The sequence below is a fragment of the Lithobates pipiens genome, unplaced genomic scaffold, assembly GCF_037356315.1.
Source record: "Lithobates pipiens isolate NorthernLeopardFrog02 unplaced genomic scaffold, aLitPip1_a1.2 Scaffold_13, whole genome shotgun sequence".
NCBI classification, from domain to species: domain Eukaryota; kingdom Metazoa; phylum Chordata; class Amphibia; order Anura; family Ranidae; genus Lithobates; species Lithobates pipiens.
This window is the reverse complement of record NW_027507718.1, coordinates 273,414,458-273,435,738: the sequence shown is the minus strand read 5'-3', so window position 1 is coordinate 273,435,738 and position 21,281 is coordinate 273,414,458. Positions and strand designations below refer to the sequence as shown.

Sequence of the window (21,281 nt, the reverse complement as noted above, 5' to 3'; positions counted from 1 at the left end):
GGAATGACATCCTAGAAAGTATGTCATTAGCAGGATCTTGGCCTTTCTCCAGTCAGGCCTAGAAATGAATTTGGCCATAAGAACTATCAAGGTGCAGATTTCGGCCTTGTCAGTGTTTTTTCAGAAGCCACTTGCATCGTATTCCCTGGTGCGGGCTTTCATCCAGGGGGCCATGTGGATAAGACCGCCAGTCAAACCTCCGGTATGCCCATGGGATCTGAATTTGGTTCTCTCAGCTTTGCAGGGGCAACCATTTGAACCTTTGCATCTGGCTTCATTAGTTCTCCTGACTAAAAAATAGTTTTTCTTGGTAGCCATATCCACGGCTAGAAGAGTATCAGAGCTAGCAGCTCTTTCCAGCAAAGAGCCGTATCTAATTATTCATAAGGACCTGGTGGTCATGCGTCCCAACAGGTCCTTTCTACCTAAGGTGGTTTTGGGATTCCATTTGAATCAAGATGTAATCCTACCATCCTTTTTTCCGGACCCACAGTCCGCAAAAGAAGAATATTTACACACTTTGGGTGTGGTTAGAGCAATCAGTATATATCTTCAAGCAACTGTTCAGATAAGGAAAACTGATTGCTTATTTATTTTGCCAGAAGGCCCTAGGAAGGGCCAGGCGGCATCAAAATCCACTCTCTCAAGGTGGATTAGACAGGTTATTTCTCAAGCCTATAGTGTTAAAGGGAAAATCCCTCCTTTTCAAGTGAAAGCGCGCTCTACTAGGGCTGTAAGTGCTTCTTGGGCAGTGCATCACCAGGCCTCCCTGGCTTAGATCTGTAAGGCTGCAACTTGGTCATCAGTCCACACATTCACCAGATTCTATCAGGTGGATGTCAGAGGGCAAGAGGATATTGCCTTTGGGCGCAGTGTACTGCAGGCTGCAGTTTAGGTCCTCCGGTCCCTGGCGGTCTATAATTATGATCTGTGTCTCCCTCCCCTCAATCTGAGCATTGCTTTGGGACATCCCACTATGTAATGAGCTCCTGTGTCCCGTGATGTATGATCAAGAAAATGGGATTTTTATATACAGCTTACCTGTAAAATCCTTTTCTTGAGAGTACATCACGGGACACAGAGCTCCCACCCATCTTGGGTTTTACGTGGTTTCTTATTGCTTTGCTACAAAACTGAGGTGCCTCCCATATGGGAGTGGTTATATAGGGGAAGAATTCTCCTTAATTGGGGTTAACCAGTGTCCAATCACCAGAGGTGCCTATATAACCCACTATGTAATGATCTCCTGTGTCCCGTGATGTACTCTCAAGAAAAGGATTTTACAGGTAAGCTGTATATAAAAATCCCATTTTTTTTATACTCCATTTATTTTGTAGCACACTGTTCCAATTTAAGTGAAAGAAACAGAAAAACTATTACATGTCCACCTTAATAATAGTGTATTACAAATGATGGCACTAACCATGTACCGGTAATTTATTTTATTTTATAGACTTGGGTGGACACAGTTAGAAGATGAAGAATTTTTAGAACTTTTCAAATGTCTCCCACACAATCGGTCCTTGACAGGATTATGGTAAGAAAGAGAACACACTCTAATTGAGATTACTTTAAACATTTCCACTTTCAGCGGCCTATTTAAGTCACTAGATGTTGTCTGCGGCATGTTTTAAATCAGATCCTGGCCACCACTGAAGATGTACTATGAATAAAACATCCCCAATGTCTAAACATAACGTGGCCCTGCCTGTAGAATGTGCTTGTGCATGTCAAACAGGCCTTTTTAGAATATTCCCCCTTTCCTTTAACACCTTATGTGGATTTTATGCAGATCGTTGTTGCAATACAATAGAGATGTTGCTGCGGAACATATACATACATTATTGATGAAAGGACGTGCAGCGTCGTTCTTTACAAAAATCCATTCTCTGGAGTGCGTCTTGCATAATAAAATGTATTAGGCAGTCTGCTTTGTACTGAGAGCTAGCAGTGAGATGCTCAATGAAGTTCACCTATTGTTTTGTCAAGTTTTTACCTTACACAGGTTGTGTTTTGTATGTCTGTGAACTATAGGAAGTGTGCGTATTTACAGATGTGCCTTTTTATCTTTTATCAAATTAGCTTGTAGCATTTGACCGTAGACAGAATGCTAAATCAAAGTCCTTTAAAGACACTGAAAGCCAGTGGGTGAATATGTCAATTCTAACATAAGTAAATATTGGTTTCAGATGAACATTACACTTAGCATCTTTTTATATGTAGCACCCTCTACCAATAGGTAGGTGCTAGTAATAGGGTTTTACTAGAAAACTGTCAGCACAGGCAAATTTAGGCAGGCCTAAGCTGCAAGCTAGGCCTGTCTGTTTTGATCTGGGGGCTGGGAGTGGTCAGAGTAGCAGTGGGCATGGCCACCTGTGCTCTAGTTCTGAGGCTCCTCCCCTGCTTCCAGGGAGAATGTTCTGAAAGAGGGGCAGGGCCAAGGACTGGAGTGGCAGGCAGCTTGTGTGGGAGCCCTGCCCAATCCCCAACTGGTGATGTTCCTCCTATATAAGCTGAGGTAACATGCCACTGGGGGGAGTTATCGGCTGAGTGAAGGGGAGGATGGAATACTAGACAGCAGCAGGAGGGCACCTCCATCTGGGTGGGGTGTACCGATCGCAGAAGGAGGCCCAGGGAGAGCTGTGAAGGAACTTTGCCTCTGCACGGTCATTGGCAATGTCTTTATCATCACGCGGTTGTTGATAAAGAACTCCTGGAGCAGAGGGGCAGGTGAAGTTGTCGGAAAATATGGTCCGGTCAAGTTCTCCATCAAGGACAGAGAAAGATTGGTGAGTGTACCACAGTGGAGGGCTGGAAACGCCAGGAAGTCTGTGAGGGAACTTTTCTTTTACACTATCATCAGCAAAGTGTTCATCATTACATGGTCAATGATGGGGAGTCCTGGATATGAGGGGAAACTGTGGGTATATGTGTAAAATCGATGTAGCCTGAGGGCACAGGATTTGCAAGTTGGGCTGGCTGGGAACAGTAGTGCACCATTTAACAATGTGCTTTTAAACTACTAGGCCTCCAGGGAGAGGTGCTGCAGGCCTCTGGCCTTGTAGCTGTGAGCAACCAGAGCTTGCTTAAAGGATTTATTCAGAGTGGGTCCTTCTAGCTTTCAGAAGAAGATATGACATTATTTTACTTCAATATAAGATTTGTGCTGGAGGAAAGGAATTGGGCAGGATTAGAGAAGTTCTGGGAACATCACCCTTACATGGTCAAGAGTGATGTCCTTATCCCGTACACGGTAATGGATGGGGAATTCCTGGAAAGCAATAATCTGCGGGAGTTAAAGTGGTTGTAAACCCTTACAAACCACTTTGACCTACAGGTAAGCCTAGATTAAGGCTTACCTGTAGGTCCAAGAAATATCTCCTAAACCTATACGGTTTAGGAGATATTTACCTGAAGACAGCCACCACTTTCTACAGCTCATGCGTCATAGACAGCGACGTGCAGGCGCACTGGGTAAGCCGCGAATGTCGGCTCCCGTGCGCATGCACGGGAGTGACATCATCGCTGCTCCGGCGAATCACAGTGCCGGAGCAGCGAGACCCACGGAGACCCACCAAGAAGATGGACGCTCGGAACTACAGGTGACAGCGGTGACTTCGCTGGCTCCTGTGTCAGGTAAGTGACACATAATGGACTACTATGCGATGCATAGTAGTCCATTATGCTTTACCTTTGCAGGGAATCAAAGAGGAAGTAAACCCATCAGGGTTTACTTCCTCTTTAAGCAGAGGAGAAGCAACAATCTGCATGGTGATGCAGGAGGAAATATCATAGCCATAAATACATGCACATCATCTCTTCTGGCTTTAACTATGCTCTAACTTTTACAATCTTTAAAGTATGATGGCAAATCAACTCTCTGATGGGCATCCCATATACCCTTTTCCCCAACCAAGTTGTACCCCCCAATAAAAAAAACAAAACAAAAAAACAGCAATAGATTATTCATTGTCTCTGCAAGTGACGTATGGAAGTCTGGCATCGGGGTGATTTGGTGGATGTTTGTTATTAGTGGCAACTACACCGCTACATATAAAAGAAATGGGGCTGTGCAACTGTCCTAACAACAGCACAGCCATTGTGAATAATTCCTGTAATGTGTCTAAATAAGTTTATTTTCTATAATTGTCAGCCATTGGCTAGTGACCATAATGTTGGCATTTTCCTGACATTATATAAATATTCCCACACTGTGGTGTTACCAGCTGCGTCCGTTTAGTATAGCTGCTCACATACCATGTTTTTTTACATTTTATATCCCCCGAAAAGGGGATATGAAATGTAAAAAACAATATAAACAGGTGAAGCACTACAATGCATGCCCCTCCTCCCCCCCCCCCCCCATACACTACAATAACCCACAACTACGTGTGCAAAATATTTAAACCATATGAATAAATCAATCCATAAAACCTATGAGAAAATTGTATTAAAAAACTAGCCATACTATAGTACACCTCGTTCCTTCCCAATATCTTAAAGTGCATTAGCTATAAAACCCGTACCAAAATATTAACATGCTATGTGGAGATGACTGGTATATCTCTGTAAAAACCTTTATGAAAAATATATATTAACTTATAAAAAGTCTGTCAACCAGCACTTGTGCTAAAGTTCATATTAAAGTGCTCTTAGATTAAGGTGCCGTTTTCACACATTTGTGCTCGTGTTCACATGTCCTCCCCCTTTCTGGACCTCACTCACCAGCATTCCATGACTCTTTACTACAATCTGCAGGTTTACTCCTCCCACTCCAATCAGAGTCCATTTTCGCCAGTCAGAGAGGGAGTCCCCAACCGGGTGATTATGAGTTAAATGCAAAAAGAAAAACCGCGCTTGCCTGATAACAAAAAATAAAATAAAAATGTGCTGCAAACCCAAATGTTATACTACATTTAACACAAGACAGAAAAACGTCTTGTTAGTGACGAAACGCGTATGGAGGAGAAGCGATGCACTGACGTCGTCGCTTCATGTGTTTGTCCCGGAAGTATCGGGCGTTGTAAATCGAGACCGGCCAGCTCGAGTTTTGTATGCGATTTGTCCATTGATGTTATGGATTGGTTGGAGCTGTGAGAGGTCCTTTTATCACCTTACCTATCTGAATATCCCGGGCTGGGGAGAGCCAGTCATCTGCGTTTTATGGTTCTCTGTAATAAAGAACCATATACTTCTGGTAAGCGGCAGTGTTAACCGTGGTGGAGGTGCTTATAACTTACACTATTGTGGATGGTTTGTCATCGTTTCATCACAGCGGAGTCACTATCACTATTCCTCAAACTGAGAACTTCTTTATATGGACTTTTCAATGTTATGACTATCAAAGTGTTTCCTGTACAGTTCATTAATTGTGTGTTTTTTGTCACATGACCGTACCACATTAGTTAGTGGACCGGTCAGATATTAATATTAATTTTTGTTTAAGTACATTGATGTTTTCACTTATTTTTACACTTATTTTTGCATAGATTGGTGTTAATATTCACTCATTTCACCTTTTGAGACGCAATATTATTTGATTATGAGTTAAAAGTTACCTTCATAGACAAAATATAAAGCATGACCATAACAGACATGCTATATCAATACAAAATAACATTAGGGGTAAGTAATCATATTATAACATCTAAAAAAAACAGTGCTGTGCTAGCATAGAACCCTGTTTACAGTATCTCACAAAAGTGAGTACACCCCTCACATTTTTGTAAATATTTTATTATATCTTTTAATGTAACAACACTGAAGAAATTACACTTTGCTAAAATGTAAAGTAGTGAGTGTACAGCTTGTATAACAGTGTAAATTTGCTGTCCCCTCAAAGTAACTCAACACACAGCCATTAATGTCTAAACCGCTGGCAATAAAAGTGAGTGAACCACTAAGTAAAAATGTCCAAATTGGGCCCAAAGTGTCAATATTTTGTGTGGCCACCTGTCAAGAAGGTCAGCTCAGTCATCCGACTGCCCCCGGAGGTTCGGGCCGTAAAGCCCTTGTTAAAGGTGTCTTTCGGCGCACGCGGGTGCGCGCTAACACAGGTGGGCGCACGCGGGTGCGCGTTAATGCAGATGGGCGCACGCGGGTGCGCGCTGGTGATGTTGAGCGCACGCGGGTGCGCGGAGAGATTCGTGTGTGCGAGGCACTTCGAGTACCTGGTCATGCCCTTTGGACTATGCAACGCACCTGCTACATTCCAGCACTTCGTGAATGACATCTTCAGGGACTATCTTGACCTGTTTGTCATTATTTATTTGATGACATTTTGATCTTTTCCCCTTCTCTGCCCGAGCACCGTGAGCACGTTAAGAAGGTGTTAACCAGACTACGTTGTCATGGCCTGTATGCGAAACCAGAGAAATGCGTGTTTGAGCAGCAGAGTATCCAGTTTCTGGGCTTGATCATCTCTGTGGAAGGCATTCAAATGGACTCACAGAAAGTTTCCACCATTCTGGACTGGCCCGCTCCCTCCGATAAGAAGGGCGTTCAGAGTTTCGTGGGCTTCGCCAACTTTTACCGGAAATTTATCAGGGGGTTCTCTACCATCATCTTCCCCATTACGAAGCTCACGAAGCAGGGCTGTCGTTTCCACTGGACTTCCGAAGCCCAGGAAGCTTTTGTGGCCCTCAAGAAGCTGTTCACCTCGGCATCAATCCTGAAGCATCCTGATCTGGCTCTGCTTTACATCTTAGAGGTCGACGCTTCTGAAATTGCGGTTGGGGCAGTTCTTTCACAGAGACAAGGTTCCAAGGCTCTTCTTCATCCGGTGGCGTTCTTCTCCCGTAAGCTTTCGGAAGCTGAAAGGAACTATGATGTGGGAGATCGGGAACTGTTGGCCATCAAATCGGCACTCGAGGAATGGAGGTACCTTCTGGAGGGAGCAGCACACCCCATCCTCATTTTTACTGATCACAAGAATCTCGAGTATCTGAAGGTTGCTAAGAGGTTAAAACCACGTCAGGCCAGGTGGGCACTCTTTTTTACTCGATTTTCTTTTCACATAACTTACAGACCTGGGTCAAAGAACACCAAGCCGCATGCCCTCTCGGGGATGTTTTGCGGATCTGAGGCCTCTTCTCCCCCGGATACCATCCTGTCTTCTGGGAATTTCCTTTTACTTCAGGAAAACCTGCTGGATCAAATCAAACGGGCCTCACTCCATGTCTCTCCTCCTCCTGGTGTCACTCTGCAGGCAAGAGACAATCTATTGTGGCATCTGGATAAGATCTTTGTACCCCAGGGGGTACGGGTAGCTGTTCTCAGTGCCTGCCATGACCATAAGTTGGCCAGTCATTTCGGGGTGCTCAAGTCACTTGAACTCCGTCAGCTGACTTTTTGGTGGCCACAACTGGCGAAGGACTGCAAAGACTATGTGGAATCCTGCACGGTATGCACGAAGAACAAGGGCAGCAGATCCAAGGTCTGGGGTCTGCTGAAACCGCTGCCTGTTCCTGAAAGACCATGGAGGATGATTTCCATGGATTTTATTGTTGAGCTGTCTCCTTCTGAAAACCATTCTACCATCTTTGTAGTTGTGGACAGGCTCTCAAAGATGGCGCATTTCCTTCCCATGAAAGGTACCCCCTCCGCTGCCGAGACTGCTAAGGTGTTTATTAGAGAAATTGTGAGGCTTCATGGGATTCCTGTGGATATTGTCTCTGATCGTGGAGTGCAGTTCACTTCAAGGTTCTGGAGGGCATTATGTGGTTCCCTGGAGATCAACCTTTTCTTTTCCTCTGCTTATCATCCGCAGTCTAATGGCCAGACAGAAAGAACGAATCAAACTCTGGAACAGTACTTACGTTGTTTCTCCTCCTTCTCTCAAGATGATTGGGTCTCTCTCTTACCTCTTTCTGAATTTGCTTACAACAATTCTGTCCACTCTGCCACCAAGCAAACTCCTTTCTTTGCGAATTACGGATTTCACCCCCTGTTTCTAACAAATAACCTTCCGGAATGCTCGGTGCCTGCTGCCCAGGAAGCTTTGGCCTTCTTCAGTAACAACAACAAGCTTCTTCAGGAAACAATGTCCAGAACTCAGGAGTATTATAAACAAATCTTTGATAAAAAGAGGAGAAGGGTACTTAGCCTGGAGCCTGGGGATCAAGTTTAGCTGTCAACCCTGAATTTAAAACTGGCATGTCCCTCCAGGAAACTGGGTCCTAAGTTCATTGGTCCATTTCCGGTTAAGAGGAAGATCAACAGTGTGGCGTACGAGTTGCAACTACCAGAGTCTTTCCGAATCCACTCGGTCTTCCATGTGGCTCTTCTCAAGCCCGCTGCCCCAGATCCCTTCATTGGCAGAGATGCTGGTCCACCTGAACCTGTCCTGATCGACGGAGAAGTCGAATTTGAAGTAGAATAAATTCTGGACTGCAGGAGGAGATGGGGACAGGTTCAGTACCTGGTGAAATGGAAAATATACGGTCCTGAAGATAATTCTTGGGAGCCGGAAAGTAACATTCATGCTGAGAAGCTGATTCTGGCCTTCAAGAGAGCGCACCCAGCTAAGCTGGCTCAGTTGGGCATCCGGGGGCTGCCCCTTGGGGGGGGGGGCAATGTCAAGAAGGTCAGCTCAGTCATCCGACTGCCCCCGGAGGTTCGGGCCTTGTTAAAGGTGTCTGTCGGCGCACGCAGGTGCGCGCTAACGCAGGTGGGCGCACGCGGGTGCGCGTTAACGCAGGTGGACGCACACGGGTGCACGCTAACGCAGGTGGGCGCACGCGGGTGCGCGGATGTTCTGATGGCCGCACGCGGGTGCGTGTTAACGCAGATGGGCGCACGCGGGTGCTGTTGAGCGCGCACGGGTGCGCGGAGAGATTGGTGAGCGAGCGCGTGCGAGCGCGTGGGAGCGTGCGCGTGGCGCGACAGCTCTTGTCGCCAAAGGGGTTATTTAAAGGGACCTGTTACCTTGCCTCCTTGCTGTCCAGTCTACAGTGTTCCTGTCCTGATCCCCTTGCACCTGCCTGAGTCTCGTTTACTCCTGTGACCCGGCTTACCCTGACGACTACTTGTTTGCTGCCTACCCACGACCTCGGCTTGTCTGACGATTCTTCTGCCTGCTGATTCGGTACCTATCTGCCTGCCTGTTCCTGACCCGGCTTGTCCATGACTTCATCCAGTCTGCTGTTCCTCTGCGGTTCCAGCCTTCCAGTATCCTGCTCTACCTGCTTGTGGGTCTGCTGTGAGAAACCGTACTGCAGGACTCCTTCCCCACTGCCTCAGTGTGTGCATCTTCCCCAGCTCCCACCTCCTGCTGGTCTCTGTTCCTGTCATATCTGCTCCTCTCCAGTACCCGGAGCCGGATCTGTCCCGACACCAGTGTCCTGCTTGGCACTTGTGCCCCTTCCGCGCTCTCGAACCTCTGTCTCCTCTACCAGGAGTTCCTGAGCCGGAGGAATACGAGTAGCCGCTCCCAGCATCCGTGGGCTCAACCACCAGGTACGTGACACCACCATTATTTTCCAGCGCTGCCTTAACCTTCCTGGGCATGGAGTTCACCATAGCTTCACATGTTGCCACTAGAGTCCTCTTCCACTCTTCCATGATGACATCACAGAGCTGGTGGATGTTAGAGACCTTGCGCTCCACCATCTATATATATATATATATATATATATATATATACAGTACAGACCAAAAGTTTGAACACACCTTCTCATTCAAAGAGTTTTCTTTATTTTCATGACTATGAAAATTGTAGATTCACACTGAAGGCATCAAAACTATGAATTAACACATGTCCAATTATATACTGAACAAAAAAGTGTGAAACAACTGAAAATATGTCTTATATTCTAGGGTCTTCAAAGTAGTCACCTTTTGCTTTGATTACTGCTCCGCACACTCTTGGCATTCTGTTGATGAGCTTCAAGAGGTAGTCACCTGAAATGGCTTTCCAACAGTCTTGAAGGAGTTCCCAGAGATGCTTAGCACTTGTTGGCCCTTTTGCCTTCACTCTGCTGTCCAGCACACCCCAAACCATCTCGATTGGGTTCAGGTCCGGTGACTGTGGAGGCCAGGTCCTCTGGCGCAGCACCCCATCACTCTCCTTCTTGGTCAAATAGCCCTTACACAGCCTGGAGGTGTGTTTGGGGTCATTGTCCTGTTGAAAAATAAATGATGGTCCAACTAAACGCAAACCGGATGGAATAGCATGCCGCTGCAAGATGCTGTGGTAGCCATGCTGGTTCAGTATGCCTTCAATTTTGAATAAATCCCCAACAGTGTCACCAGCAAAGCACCCTAACACCATCACACCTCCTCCATGCTTCACGGTGGGAACCGGGCATGTAGAGTCCATCCGTTCACCTCTTCTTCGTCGCACAAAGACATGGTGGTTGGAACCAAAGATCTCAAACTTGTACTCATCAGACCAAAGCACAGATTTCCACTGGTCTAATGTCCATTCCTTGTGTTCTTTAGTCCAAACAAATCTCTTCTGCTTGTTGCCTGTCCTCAGCAGTGGTTTCCTAGCAGTTATTTTACCATGAAGGCCTGCTTCACACAGTCTCCTCTTAACAGTTGTTCTAGAGATGTGTCTGCTGCTAGAACTCTGTGTGGCATTGACCTGTTCTCTAATCTGAGCTGCTGTTAACCTGCGATTTCTGAGGCTGGTGACTCGGATGAACTTATCGTCCGCAGCAGAGGTGACTCTTGGTCTTCCTTTCCTGGGGCGGTCCTCATGTGAGCCAGTTTCTTTGTAGTGCTTGATGGTTTTTGCCACTGCACTTGGGGACACTTTCAAAGTTTTCCCAATTGTTCAGACTGACTGACCTTCATTTCTTAAAGTAATGATGGCCACTCGTTTTTCTTTACTTAGCTGCTTTTTTCTTGCCATAATACAAATTCTAACAGTCTATTCAGTAGGACTATCAGCTGTATACTGTATCCACCTCCTGCCCAACACAACTGATGGTCCCAACCCCATTTATAAGGCTTGAAATCCCACTTATTAAACCTGACAGGGCATACCTGTGAAGTGAAAACCATTTCGGGTGACTACCTCTTGAAGCTCATCAACAGAATGCCAAGAGTGTGCGGAGCAGTAATCAAAGCAAAAGGTGGCTACTTTGAAGAACTTAGAATATAAGACATATTTTCAGTTGTTTCACACTTTTTTGTTCAGTATATAATTGGACATGTGTTAATTCATAGTTTTGATGCCTTCAGTGTGAATCTACAATTTTCCTAGTCATGAAAATAAAGAAAACTCTTTGAATGAGAAGGTGTGTCCAAACTCTTGGTCTGTACTGTATATATAGCGGGTAAAATAAGTATTGAACATGTGTCACCATTTTTCTAGGTAAATATACTGTATTTCTAAAGGTGCTGACATGAAATGTTCATGACATGTCGATAACAACCAATGCAATCCACACATGCAAAGAAACCAAAACAAATATGTTCAGAAACTACAGTAATGCCGCATACACACAATTGGAAATTTGGCCAGCAAAAGACCGATGAGAGCTTTTGGTCGGAAAATGCGACCGTGTGTATGCATCGGACTTTTGATGGCCAAATTCCAGCCAGCAAAAGATTGAGAGAAAGTTTTCAATTTTCCAGTCGGAAAAAGTTCCTATCGGAAATTCCGATCGTCTATAGCAGTTCCGACGCGCAAAATTCCTAAACATGCTTGGAAACAATTCAACGCATGTTCGGTAGCATTGAACTTAATTTTCTCGGCTCGTCGTAGTGTCGGAAAAAACATCCAAGATTTTTCTGACGGAAAATCCACTCGTGTGTACATGGCTCAGTCTTAACTGATTGGCCAATAAAAAGTTATCTCATTACCAGGATGTCACACAAAAAACATCTCACGATGGGTAAAAGCAAAGAGCGCTCTCAAGACTGTCGCAACCTTATTGTTGCAAAGCATACTGATAGAATTGGTTACAGAAGGATTTCTAAACTTCTGAATGTTCCAGTGAGCACTGTTGGGGCTATAATCCAGAAGTGGAAAGGGCATAATTTCACCATAAACTGGCCACGATCAGTTGCTTTCTCGATTTCTGACAGAGGAGATTTCTGACAGAGGAGTGAAAAGAATTATCAGAAGAGTTGTCTAAGAGCCAAGGACCACTTGTGGAGAGCTTCAGAAAGACCTGGAATTAGTAGGTACAATTGTTTCTAAGCCCTTGTACACACGGTCGGAGCATCCGTCGGAATGTGTCCTATCGGACCGTTTTGTCGGATAATCCGACTGTGTGTGGTATGCATCGGACTGTTTCCGTCAGAATATCCGGCGTGGCCAGACAGCGTACACCTCTTACACAGACGGCAAAACGGCCGGGCGGGATTTTTAAACTCTGTTACCACAACAAAGTGATTGATCGCCGAATGTTTGTGAGTAATTTTAGTTGCTTTATAAATAAAACTCCTTTTTATACGTACTACACTATGGATATGCCTCTTCCTTGTTGCATATAATGTGGCACGCTACACCAACGGAGGAACGGGGGACTCCCAGGACCACAGCAGATTAAAGCCAGAGAGCAACACAGTGGCTTATACTGTGGAGGCTGATCCACCCCGGATGGGGAGAAACCTCTGGTGAGAGCAATCACATTAGCAGTCACTGTGCACTGGGAGCAGCAGTTGCAGACACAGTTTTGAAGACACTCACGGAAGATTTTTCACTGTTTATTATATCATCATTATTATTTTTTCACTTATATATATATTTTTATTTATTTTTATTTTTTCACTGGTTACCAGTCACATGCTATCTAGTCGTGTCACTCAGTACACTGATTATGAAATAGTAGGACTTTTCACTAATTGATACATGATATTAGTCTGAAAATTAATTTTAGGAATATATTTTTTCCAAATGTTTTAGAATTTTAAAGCTAAACTTTCACTAAGGATTTTTGCATGATTGTCACTTGCACTTTATTACTAATCATAGCAATTGTATGTTAATTTATGGTTTGTTTGATTAGCACTTTACGGCATTTACATAGGTGCATATGTTTTCTTTTCTTTTCTTTTTTTATATAAAAAACCACTAGAGATTACTGGTCATTATAAATAGATATGTGTTCATCACTTACCAGCAAGCTGGAAAATTTATACAAATTATAGTTTTCACTTTTTTACAAACCAAAGGTATAGCGCCAAGTCTATTTCCCTTTTTTACTTCACTGTTTTCAACATACGTAATGGCAAACTTCATGTCATTGAAGGAAAGATGAATGAAAAATGTACCAAGACATTCTTGATAATAATCTGCTGCCTACTTTCAGAATGATGAAGATAAAACTAGGGTGCACATTTCAGCAATACGATGATCGCAAACATAAAGCCTAGGAAACTCTCAATTAGTTTCAAAGAAAGAAAATAAAGCTACTAGAATTGCCCAGCCAATCACCTAACTTGAATCCAATAGAAAATATATGGAAAGAACTAAAGATCAGAGTTCATAGACAGGGAACACTCAAGATTTAAAGGCTGCTTGTGTGGAAGAATGGACCAAAACCACACCTGACAATGCATGCGACTAGTTTCTTTATACAGGAGTTATCATGAAGCCGTCATTACCAGCAAAGGATTTTGTACCAAGTGTTAAATACATTTCAATTAGCTTGTTGAACACTTTTTCCATTTGACATTCCATTTTATTACTGTATTTGCTGGCGTATAAGACTACCTTTTACACTTAAAAAAAATGTCCAAAAATCGGGGGTCGTCTTATAGGCCGGGTATACAGGTATACAATGCTGCCCGATGGATGTCAGCCCCCAAATCTCTGCTAATACTGTATGTGGCTTCAACTACAAACAGTATACGCCGTTGAGCCAATCCCGGCGAGCAATGTATTCTATTAATGAATACAGAGCCTGCTTGGATTGGAGTAGCAACCTCTGCCAATCCAAGCAGGCTACATAGAGTAGCCTGCTCGGATTGGCTTTGAGAGAGAGAGAGAGAGAGAGAGAGAGAGAGAGAGAGAGGCAAGGGCTGGTGATGCTACAGCCTCTGCCAATCCAAGCAGGCGTTGTATTCATTAAAATAATACACCGCTCACCATACTTCCCTGGGTAAATCCATTCACTGATCTCCTACTACTATACATCCTGCTGTTTTCCTTTGAAGTCCCAGGCACCCAAGAGGGACAGGTAAATATGGGACATATGACAGAGGGGTTATTAAATGCATTTTGGTGGACAATTCCCATAGAAAGTAACCCAAAAGTGGTATAGGTTTGGTTAGTGAAAAATTCTACTTTCCAGAGTTGTGGCATTCAATAGATCTCTGTTTGTGTTATTATTGTTTGATTTACTTTATGACATAACACAGCATGGCGGATGAGTAGTTGGCATTCTTGCTTTGTATTTTTTAATCGTTCTAATGTTTTTTTTAAATGGTGTTGCCTCAGAAGGGGGGTAGTCTTATACCGCGAGTATTGCCCAAAACCTATGTTTTCACTTGAAAAATAGGGGGTCGTCTTATACGCCCAGTCGTCTTATACGCCGGCAAATACGGTACACATAACTTAATTTCTGAACTTATTTGTTTTGGTTTATTTGTATGTATGGCTTGCATGAGTTTTTACCAACGTGCTGAAAATGTTATGTCAATAGCACCTTTAGAAGTATATTTACCTAGAAAAATGGTGACGTGTTCAATACTTATTTTACCTGCTGTATATGATCTTCCTTGTCCAATCTGCCTCCTCTGTCCTCTAAACCTAGCCCACACAGCCTTGATTGTCAGCCCTGCATATACTGTATTAGACCACATGGACATCTCATGCCATATATAACAAGTTGTGTCCATTTTGCCCATGAAAAATAGACGTTTTAGACCATTTTAGCTTATTGGGAGCAATGAGATTTTTGAAATTACTTGCTCTCCTAAATACTGTTTTGGGCTCTTTTTTGGGGAGGACTTTGTCTAAATTAAAATCTTGTAACCAATGCTTATTGATTACTTTTTCAATTGCCCAATACTGATTATTATGTTTGGTAAAAGATGTAATGTTGTTATCACTACATATAGGATATGATTACTTACAAGAAGTTTTCCAAAGGCCAGTTATATCCTTATTCCAAGAATATTGTTTTGAGTATGATACTTCCAAATAGTCCTCAGCTTTCCTGCAATTCCTTCTATGCCACTGGAACTGACTGAATGGGATGTTTCTTTTCCACTGGATAATCTCTTTATCAGAGATTAATACTAAGTCCAGAATCACTAGAGAATGGGGACCTGACACATATGGGAAATTGATATTGTATGCATTATATTAGTGCAATACTGTACTTTTTTTTGTACAGTATTGTACTAATAATATATTATAACTGTAAAATGACCATGCAAAGGGACCACTTGCCAAGGGACCACTGGACCAAACATACTATTTCACATAAGTCACATAAATAAACTGGCATAGCTGAGTGTGAAGTTGGCACTCACAGCAGTGCCAATTTTCTATAAAAAGTGTCTAAAACTGAAATAATTATGCTCTAAAGCAAAATGGGTGGAACGTTAAGTACAGTTGGAAATTAATTGGGATTGTAGAGAGTTCATATTATCATTAATGGACTTGAAACTGCTAAATGCTGCAAGTCCAGCTTCATGAGAAATGGATGTATAGTGTGAACTGACATAAAGGGATTACCAAATATATCCAGGATCTCAACTTTAATGCTGTAAGGTGTCTAATAAACACAGTTTTTAGTAATGAAATCATTAAGGCTGCAAAAAAAAAAAAAAAAATTATATATATATCTATCTCTCAGGAGGTGACGAAATGAACAAAATACTACAAAAATCACCTTGTGGCGCTATAGACGCAACACTGCTAGATACCAGTGTACAAAAAAGTCCAACTGGACTCCGTGAATGATATAAACTCAAGTGCATAAATAAAAAATACACATTAAAGTAAATAGCGATACAATCACAATCAAAAATCACATGTGAATGATAACAATCAAAAAAAATCGCATGAACTTCAAATGAGTGAAAATATATATGAAATGGAAAAAAAAAAAAAAAATAAGTGAAAAATTAATATAGCAAATAAATAAAGCAAAATATTAACTGCTATAAAGGTGCTCTAATAACAAAGTGCAGTCCCAAAAAATGTGGTTTCACAAATCCAATAATTACTCAGACACACTCAATGTCTGATTGTGAAATGATGATCACAGTGATTCAAAAAGTTCTTCTCCAGTGACAGTTCTAAAACGGAGTGTCCATAAACGCAAAACCTCCACCGCACCCTCAGTGTTCGTGCCCCCCTCGTCTAGAACACTCACCAACAGTATTGCCCAGCACTCTCGTGTCGGGCCAGAAACGCTTATAATGAATACAGATGGTAGCAGTTCCTCCAGCCAAAATCTTGTGCCAGACTCCGCAGCAGAGGTTAGTGGGTTAATATCTCAGAGTTACCTCAAGGAGACAAAAGAGACTTCCCATAGTGCAAAATTGCAAAACTGATTTTAATCTCACTAGAAAAATCGCTAAAAATCACACTCACATGAATCAAATTAAAAGCAGGCACTTCAAATAGACATTCCACTGATCAATCGGGAGATCCTATACTCTTAGGCATTGGTGAGCACATCAGAAGCAAGTCCAGTTGATATCAAAAAGCACCGACTCTATAACAAGGCAGCTGTGCGGTACCTGACAGCAGACAACCCAGTTTGAAAGCAGCGCCAAAATGTGATAACCAGTCCTTCAATATGTGTGTACTCCTTCCTCCGCCTTCTCTCTACCTTCTACTGTGTATGCTGGTCGCCGTATAGCCACGCCCCCGACATGTTTCGTCCAATGGACTTCCTCATGGGTTTTGCTATATATATATATATATATATACTGTGAAATTCTTCTAGTTGATTATTCCATCTTTGTGATAATGGGTTGTCCTGAGAGACATTCAGGAATTTTTATGAACTTTTAAATATGGGAGAAATAAGGTTTACTGTGATAGTACGTCATAAGAAAACCCCACACTGCATTGTTTATAAAACCCAACCTGTATACATTTTCAATTAAATTATGTAATTCAGGTTCTCATAGTCGTAAAGGACCCTTTCTTAATTTTAATATGTATTGGTATTAGAAACATTTAACATTTTTTTGTTTCTTGGCAATTTAAATATCTTCAATGGTTTAGTGCATTGTGTAATGAGCTATGTACATTTACTAAAGCTGGGTATCTGTTTATACGTTTTGAGGGCACCCACCCCTTCACTGGCACCAACATATGGCATACATTGGCAGTAATGCAGGCTTTTACACACATGTGTAAATATGACAAGCCGACTGGTAGCTGTCAAATGGAAGTAGCAGTGATCGCTTCCATGCACTCCTACAATGTTTACCACCCCCCCCCCCCTCCCCGAGTGCTCCTGCCATATTTTCGGGAATCTGCACTCCCACCTGCAAACCTGGGACTGTCATTGTGAATGCCACTGGGTACAAAGGAGAGAGACCAGTGAATGTATGTTTCTTGATCTCCTAGCTGGTAAGACCCTAGGAGGTGACGTGGATTACATCATTCCAGGTTTAACTATCTCTTTCCCTGGCAGCTCTGGCCAGGGAAGAAACTGGTGGTGCATGATCTGCACTATATTAGTTTCAGTTGAGGACATGTGAGACTGGTTCTTTCTGAACCCTGATGCCTCATAAAAGAGAACCCGTCACAACAAAATCAGTTCACATAATAAAGCATAATGGATATTTAGGGGGACCCCCACATCAATTTTTTTTTTAATTTGACACGGGGTTCCCCTTAATATCCATACCAGACCTGAAGGACCTGGTAATTGAATTAAGGGGAACCCCACGCTTTTTTTTTTTTTTTATCAATGAATAAATTGTCGGCTCCGTAACACAGAGAACACTCATTGAGTGTTCTCTGTATTATGGGAGCCGACAATTCAAAGTGATTTTAAAAGACTTTTTTTCCTTGCGAAATGACACTTTGTGCAGGGACAGTTCTAAGCACGGGAAACATGCGCCCCTTCACAGGCATACTATAGACACCCCCCAGGTACGAAATTTAAAGGAATATTACAATTTTATTGTTTCACTTTAATCATTATTAAAATCACTGCTTCTGAAAAAACTGCAGTTTTTAAAACTTTTTTTGCATTGATCCATGTCCCCTGGGGCAGGACCCAGGTCCCCAAACACTTTTTAGGACAGTAAACTTGCATATTAGCCTTTAAAACTAGCACTTTAGATTTCTCCCATAGACTTGTACAGGGTGTTCCGGCTTTTCGAATTTGCCACGAACAGCCCAAATTGTTCACTGTTCACTGAACAGGCAAACAGGCAATGTTCGAGTCGAACATGAGTTTGACTCGAACTCGAAGCTCATCCCTACTCTAGATATACTTTATATTTAAAAAAGTGATGTCCCCTCATAGGGTTGTGTCATAATTATATGTGACTTCTAAATTTTACACATTTGCCAATCTTTTTTCCTCTAATTTTCAAAGATCTTAGCTTTTGGGTATTTTTCCCTGTTGTGCAAATTGAATGGTAGCTGAACATGTGATTTAGATACTGTTAGCCTAATTTTTAATAGTTTTTTGGCAATATCGATGTCCATAGTTGATCAAAAACACATTTCATCAATAATTAAAATTCATTAATTATAAAAAAGACTAACAGGTGTAGACATGTCACTGGAGAAGTGATCGAGGGGGTGTACATCTCACCTAGGTTGCTACACAGTGTGAGATGGTAAATCCAGGATGGATCAGTTTCTCAGCAGCGATATGCTGCTGAGTTGTTATTTAATTTTGCCGGGCCTGGGTTTATATGGAATGGCAGGTAGGTTTGGTAGAGGGACCTGTCATTCCACATCCCCCGATCCAGTTCTGGGTTTGGGATCAGGTGAGCTTGGATCCTAATTAGCCTGGGAAGCTAAAGGCTCTGTAGGGTCTGCAGGTGATTGCTTCTCAGCCAGGGAATGAACAATCTGTGTGTTGAAGGAAGCTGCAAGCACTGCCACTGCTGGAGCTAAAACTCACCCTGCGATATCCAGGCGAAAGACGCTGTGTTTGTAAGTGTCAGATAGGTGAGCAGAACCTGTTAGTAAGCGCCCAGCCGGGCTAGGACTTTTATTTTGTTGTACTTAGAAAGCACGGTGTTGCTGTATATTTTGTTTGCTGGACTGTTTGTACCACGAATAAACGCCAAGATCTGCTTTATCAAATTCCAAGTCTGCTGTGAACTGTGTCCAAACACACCCTACCCCGGGAAGATCCCTTACAATTGGTGGAGGTAGCGGGCAACGCGGTTGCTAGGGGCAACGGTGTGGACAGACTTGGCTACAGCTGCTGATGTCCTGGGTGAAAGCTGCAACTACACTCCAAAAACAGTCCAGCAACATGGAGGAGATGCTGAAGCAGTTTATGCAAGTGAGTTTGCAACAACAGCAGGCTCAGACAGAGGCCAATAGACGACATGAACAGTCCATGGCTGAACAACAGCAGATGATGGCTGCACAACAGCAGGCGCAGACAGAGGCCAATAGACGACATGAACAGTCCATGGCTGCACAACAGCAGATGATGGCTGCACAACAACAACTTATCGAGCACCTGATAGTAAATCGAGAGGCGCCTGTGGTTGCTAATCCACCCACAATGGAGGGAGCCGCTCCAGAGATTTTTTCTGGGAGAAGGACTGTGCAGAAAGCGCTGCAAAAGATGACTGCTGAGGACGATGTTGAGGCCTATCTAACAGTATTTGAGCGCGTGGCTGAGCGAGAGAAGTTACCAGCCGCTGAGTGGGCAGAGGTAATTGCGCCCTATTTAACAGGTGAACCTCAAAAGGCCTACTATGACCTCAGTGAGCAAGAGGTTAAGGACTATACTCGGCTAAAAGAGGAGATGCTTGCCCGACTAGGAGTTACTACTGCAGTCCGTGCCCGGAGGGTACGCAACTGGAGCTACAGTCTGGACAAATCAGCGAGGTCCCAGATGTATGACCTAATCCATTTGGCAAGAAAGTGGTTGGAGCCAGACACTTCTACTCCTGCACAAATCCTAGAGAAGGTCGTGATGGATCGCTACCTCCGAGCCCTTCCTACTGACTTGCAACGCTGGGTGGGACAAGGTGATCCTAAGAATGCAAACGAACTTGTCAACCTTGTGGAGAGGTTCCAGGCGACTGAGGACTACCTCCGTGATGTTCCTGCAGCATCTTCACCTCCCCGGAGCGCCAGATCTGTGCCGTCAGCTGGTAAGAGACTTCCATCTATTGGGGGAGTGTGGAGGGGTGCTGATGGGGGGAAAAGGGCTCAAGTGGTGTCTCAGGGACAAAAGACTGGTGATGGTCCCGGGTGGCTAAGGGGCTCTGAAAAGGACTCCTTGCCAAAGAGACCAGGCCCTATCCAGTGTTGGAGATGCCATGAGGCGGGACACGTGTCGGCCCATTGCCCTCTTACCTCTGAACCCATGGAATGTGACGCTAGCAGGCGTCAGTCGCTATTTGCGGAACCATCTTGTGCTGCAGTTCCTGGACTAGAGACTGAACCGCAAATCTGCAACATCACAATCAATGACTTTCCTGTTAAAGCGTTAATGGACTCAGGAAGCCTTGTAACCTTGGTGCATGCTAGCCTGGTGACTGGGGACTTAGAGTCTAAAAAGCATATGAGTGTTGTGTGCATACATGGTGATACAAAAGTGTACCCTATAGTGCTGGCTAAAGTCGGGACTGAACAAGGCACCGTACAATATGAAGTGGGTGTGGTTAAAAACCTCATGCATAATGTAATATTGGGGCGCGATTTTCCATTATTCTGGGCTCTTTGGGAAAAAAGAAAAATCCCCAAAAGGAGTGAGGATACCTCTAAGGGGGTTGCCTTGTCCACTGTGAATGATAAAAATGTGCAGGATGAAAATGATTGTTTTCCTTTGCAGGTCCTGGCTGGGGAGGAGGAGGCTCCTCCCACTGAGCAAAATATACTAGACTTAGAGGTGTCTAGCGATAATTTTGGGACTGCACAATTACAGGACCCCACTCTCAAAAATGCGAGAGAGCAGGTTGCTGTTATGAACGGGGTACCTCAGGAACCAGATGCTGAAAAAAGATTTCCACATTTTTCGGTGACTAATGATCTTTTCTATAGAGTCAATAAGGTTAAAGATGAGATTGTGGAACAGCTTCTGGTACCTAAGCCGTACCGGCGTCAGGTGCTTGACATGGCACATAACCATGTTCTTGGGGGACACTTGGGGACTGACAAAACGCGAGAGAGGGTTCTCCAGAGGTTTTTTTGGCCGGCCATA

At 43.6% G+C, this 21,281-nt stretch overlaps 1 protein-coding gene across 3 annotated transcripts in view; it reads left to right on the top strand.

The window, feature by feature from the left end:
* Positions 1–21,281, top strand: part of LOC143974865 (NACHT, LRR and PYD domains-containing protein 3-like) — a 151,703-nt gene that overhangs the window by 98,793 nt on the left and 31,629 nt on the right. For all 3 annotated transcript variants that reach the window (XM_077476631.1, XM_077476632.1, XM_077476630.1), the window contains exon 5: positions 1,454–1,537. In XM_077476631.1, the coding sequence (XP_077332757.1) occupies positions 1,454–1,537 (84 nt within the window). The remainder of the gene's footprint in view (positions 1–1,453; positions 1,538–21,281) is intronic.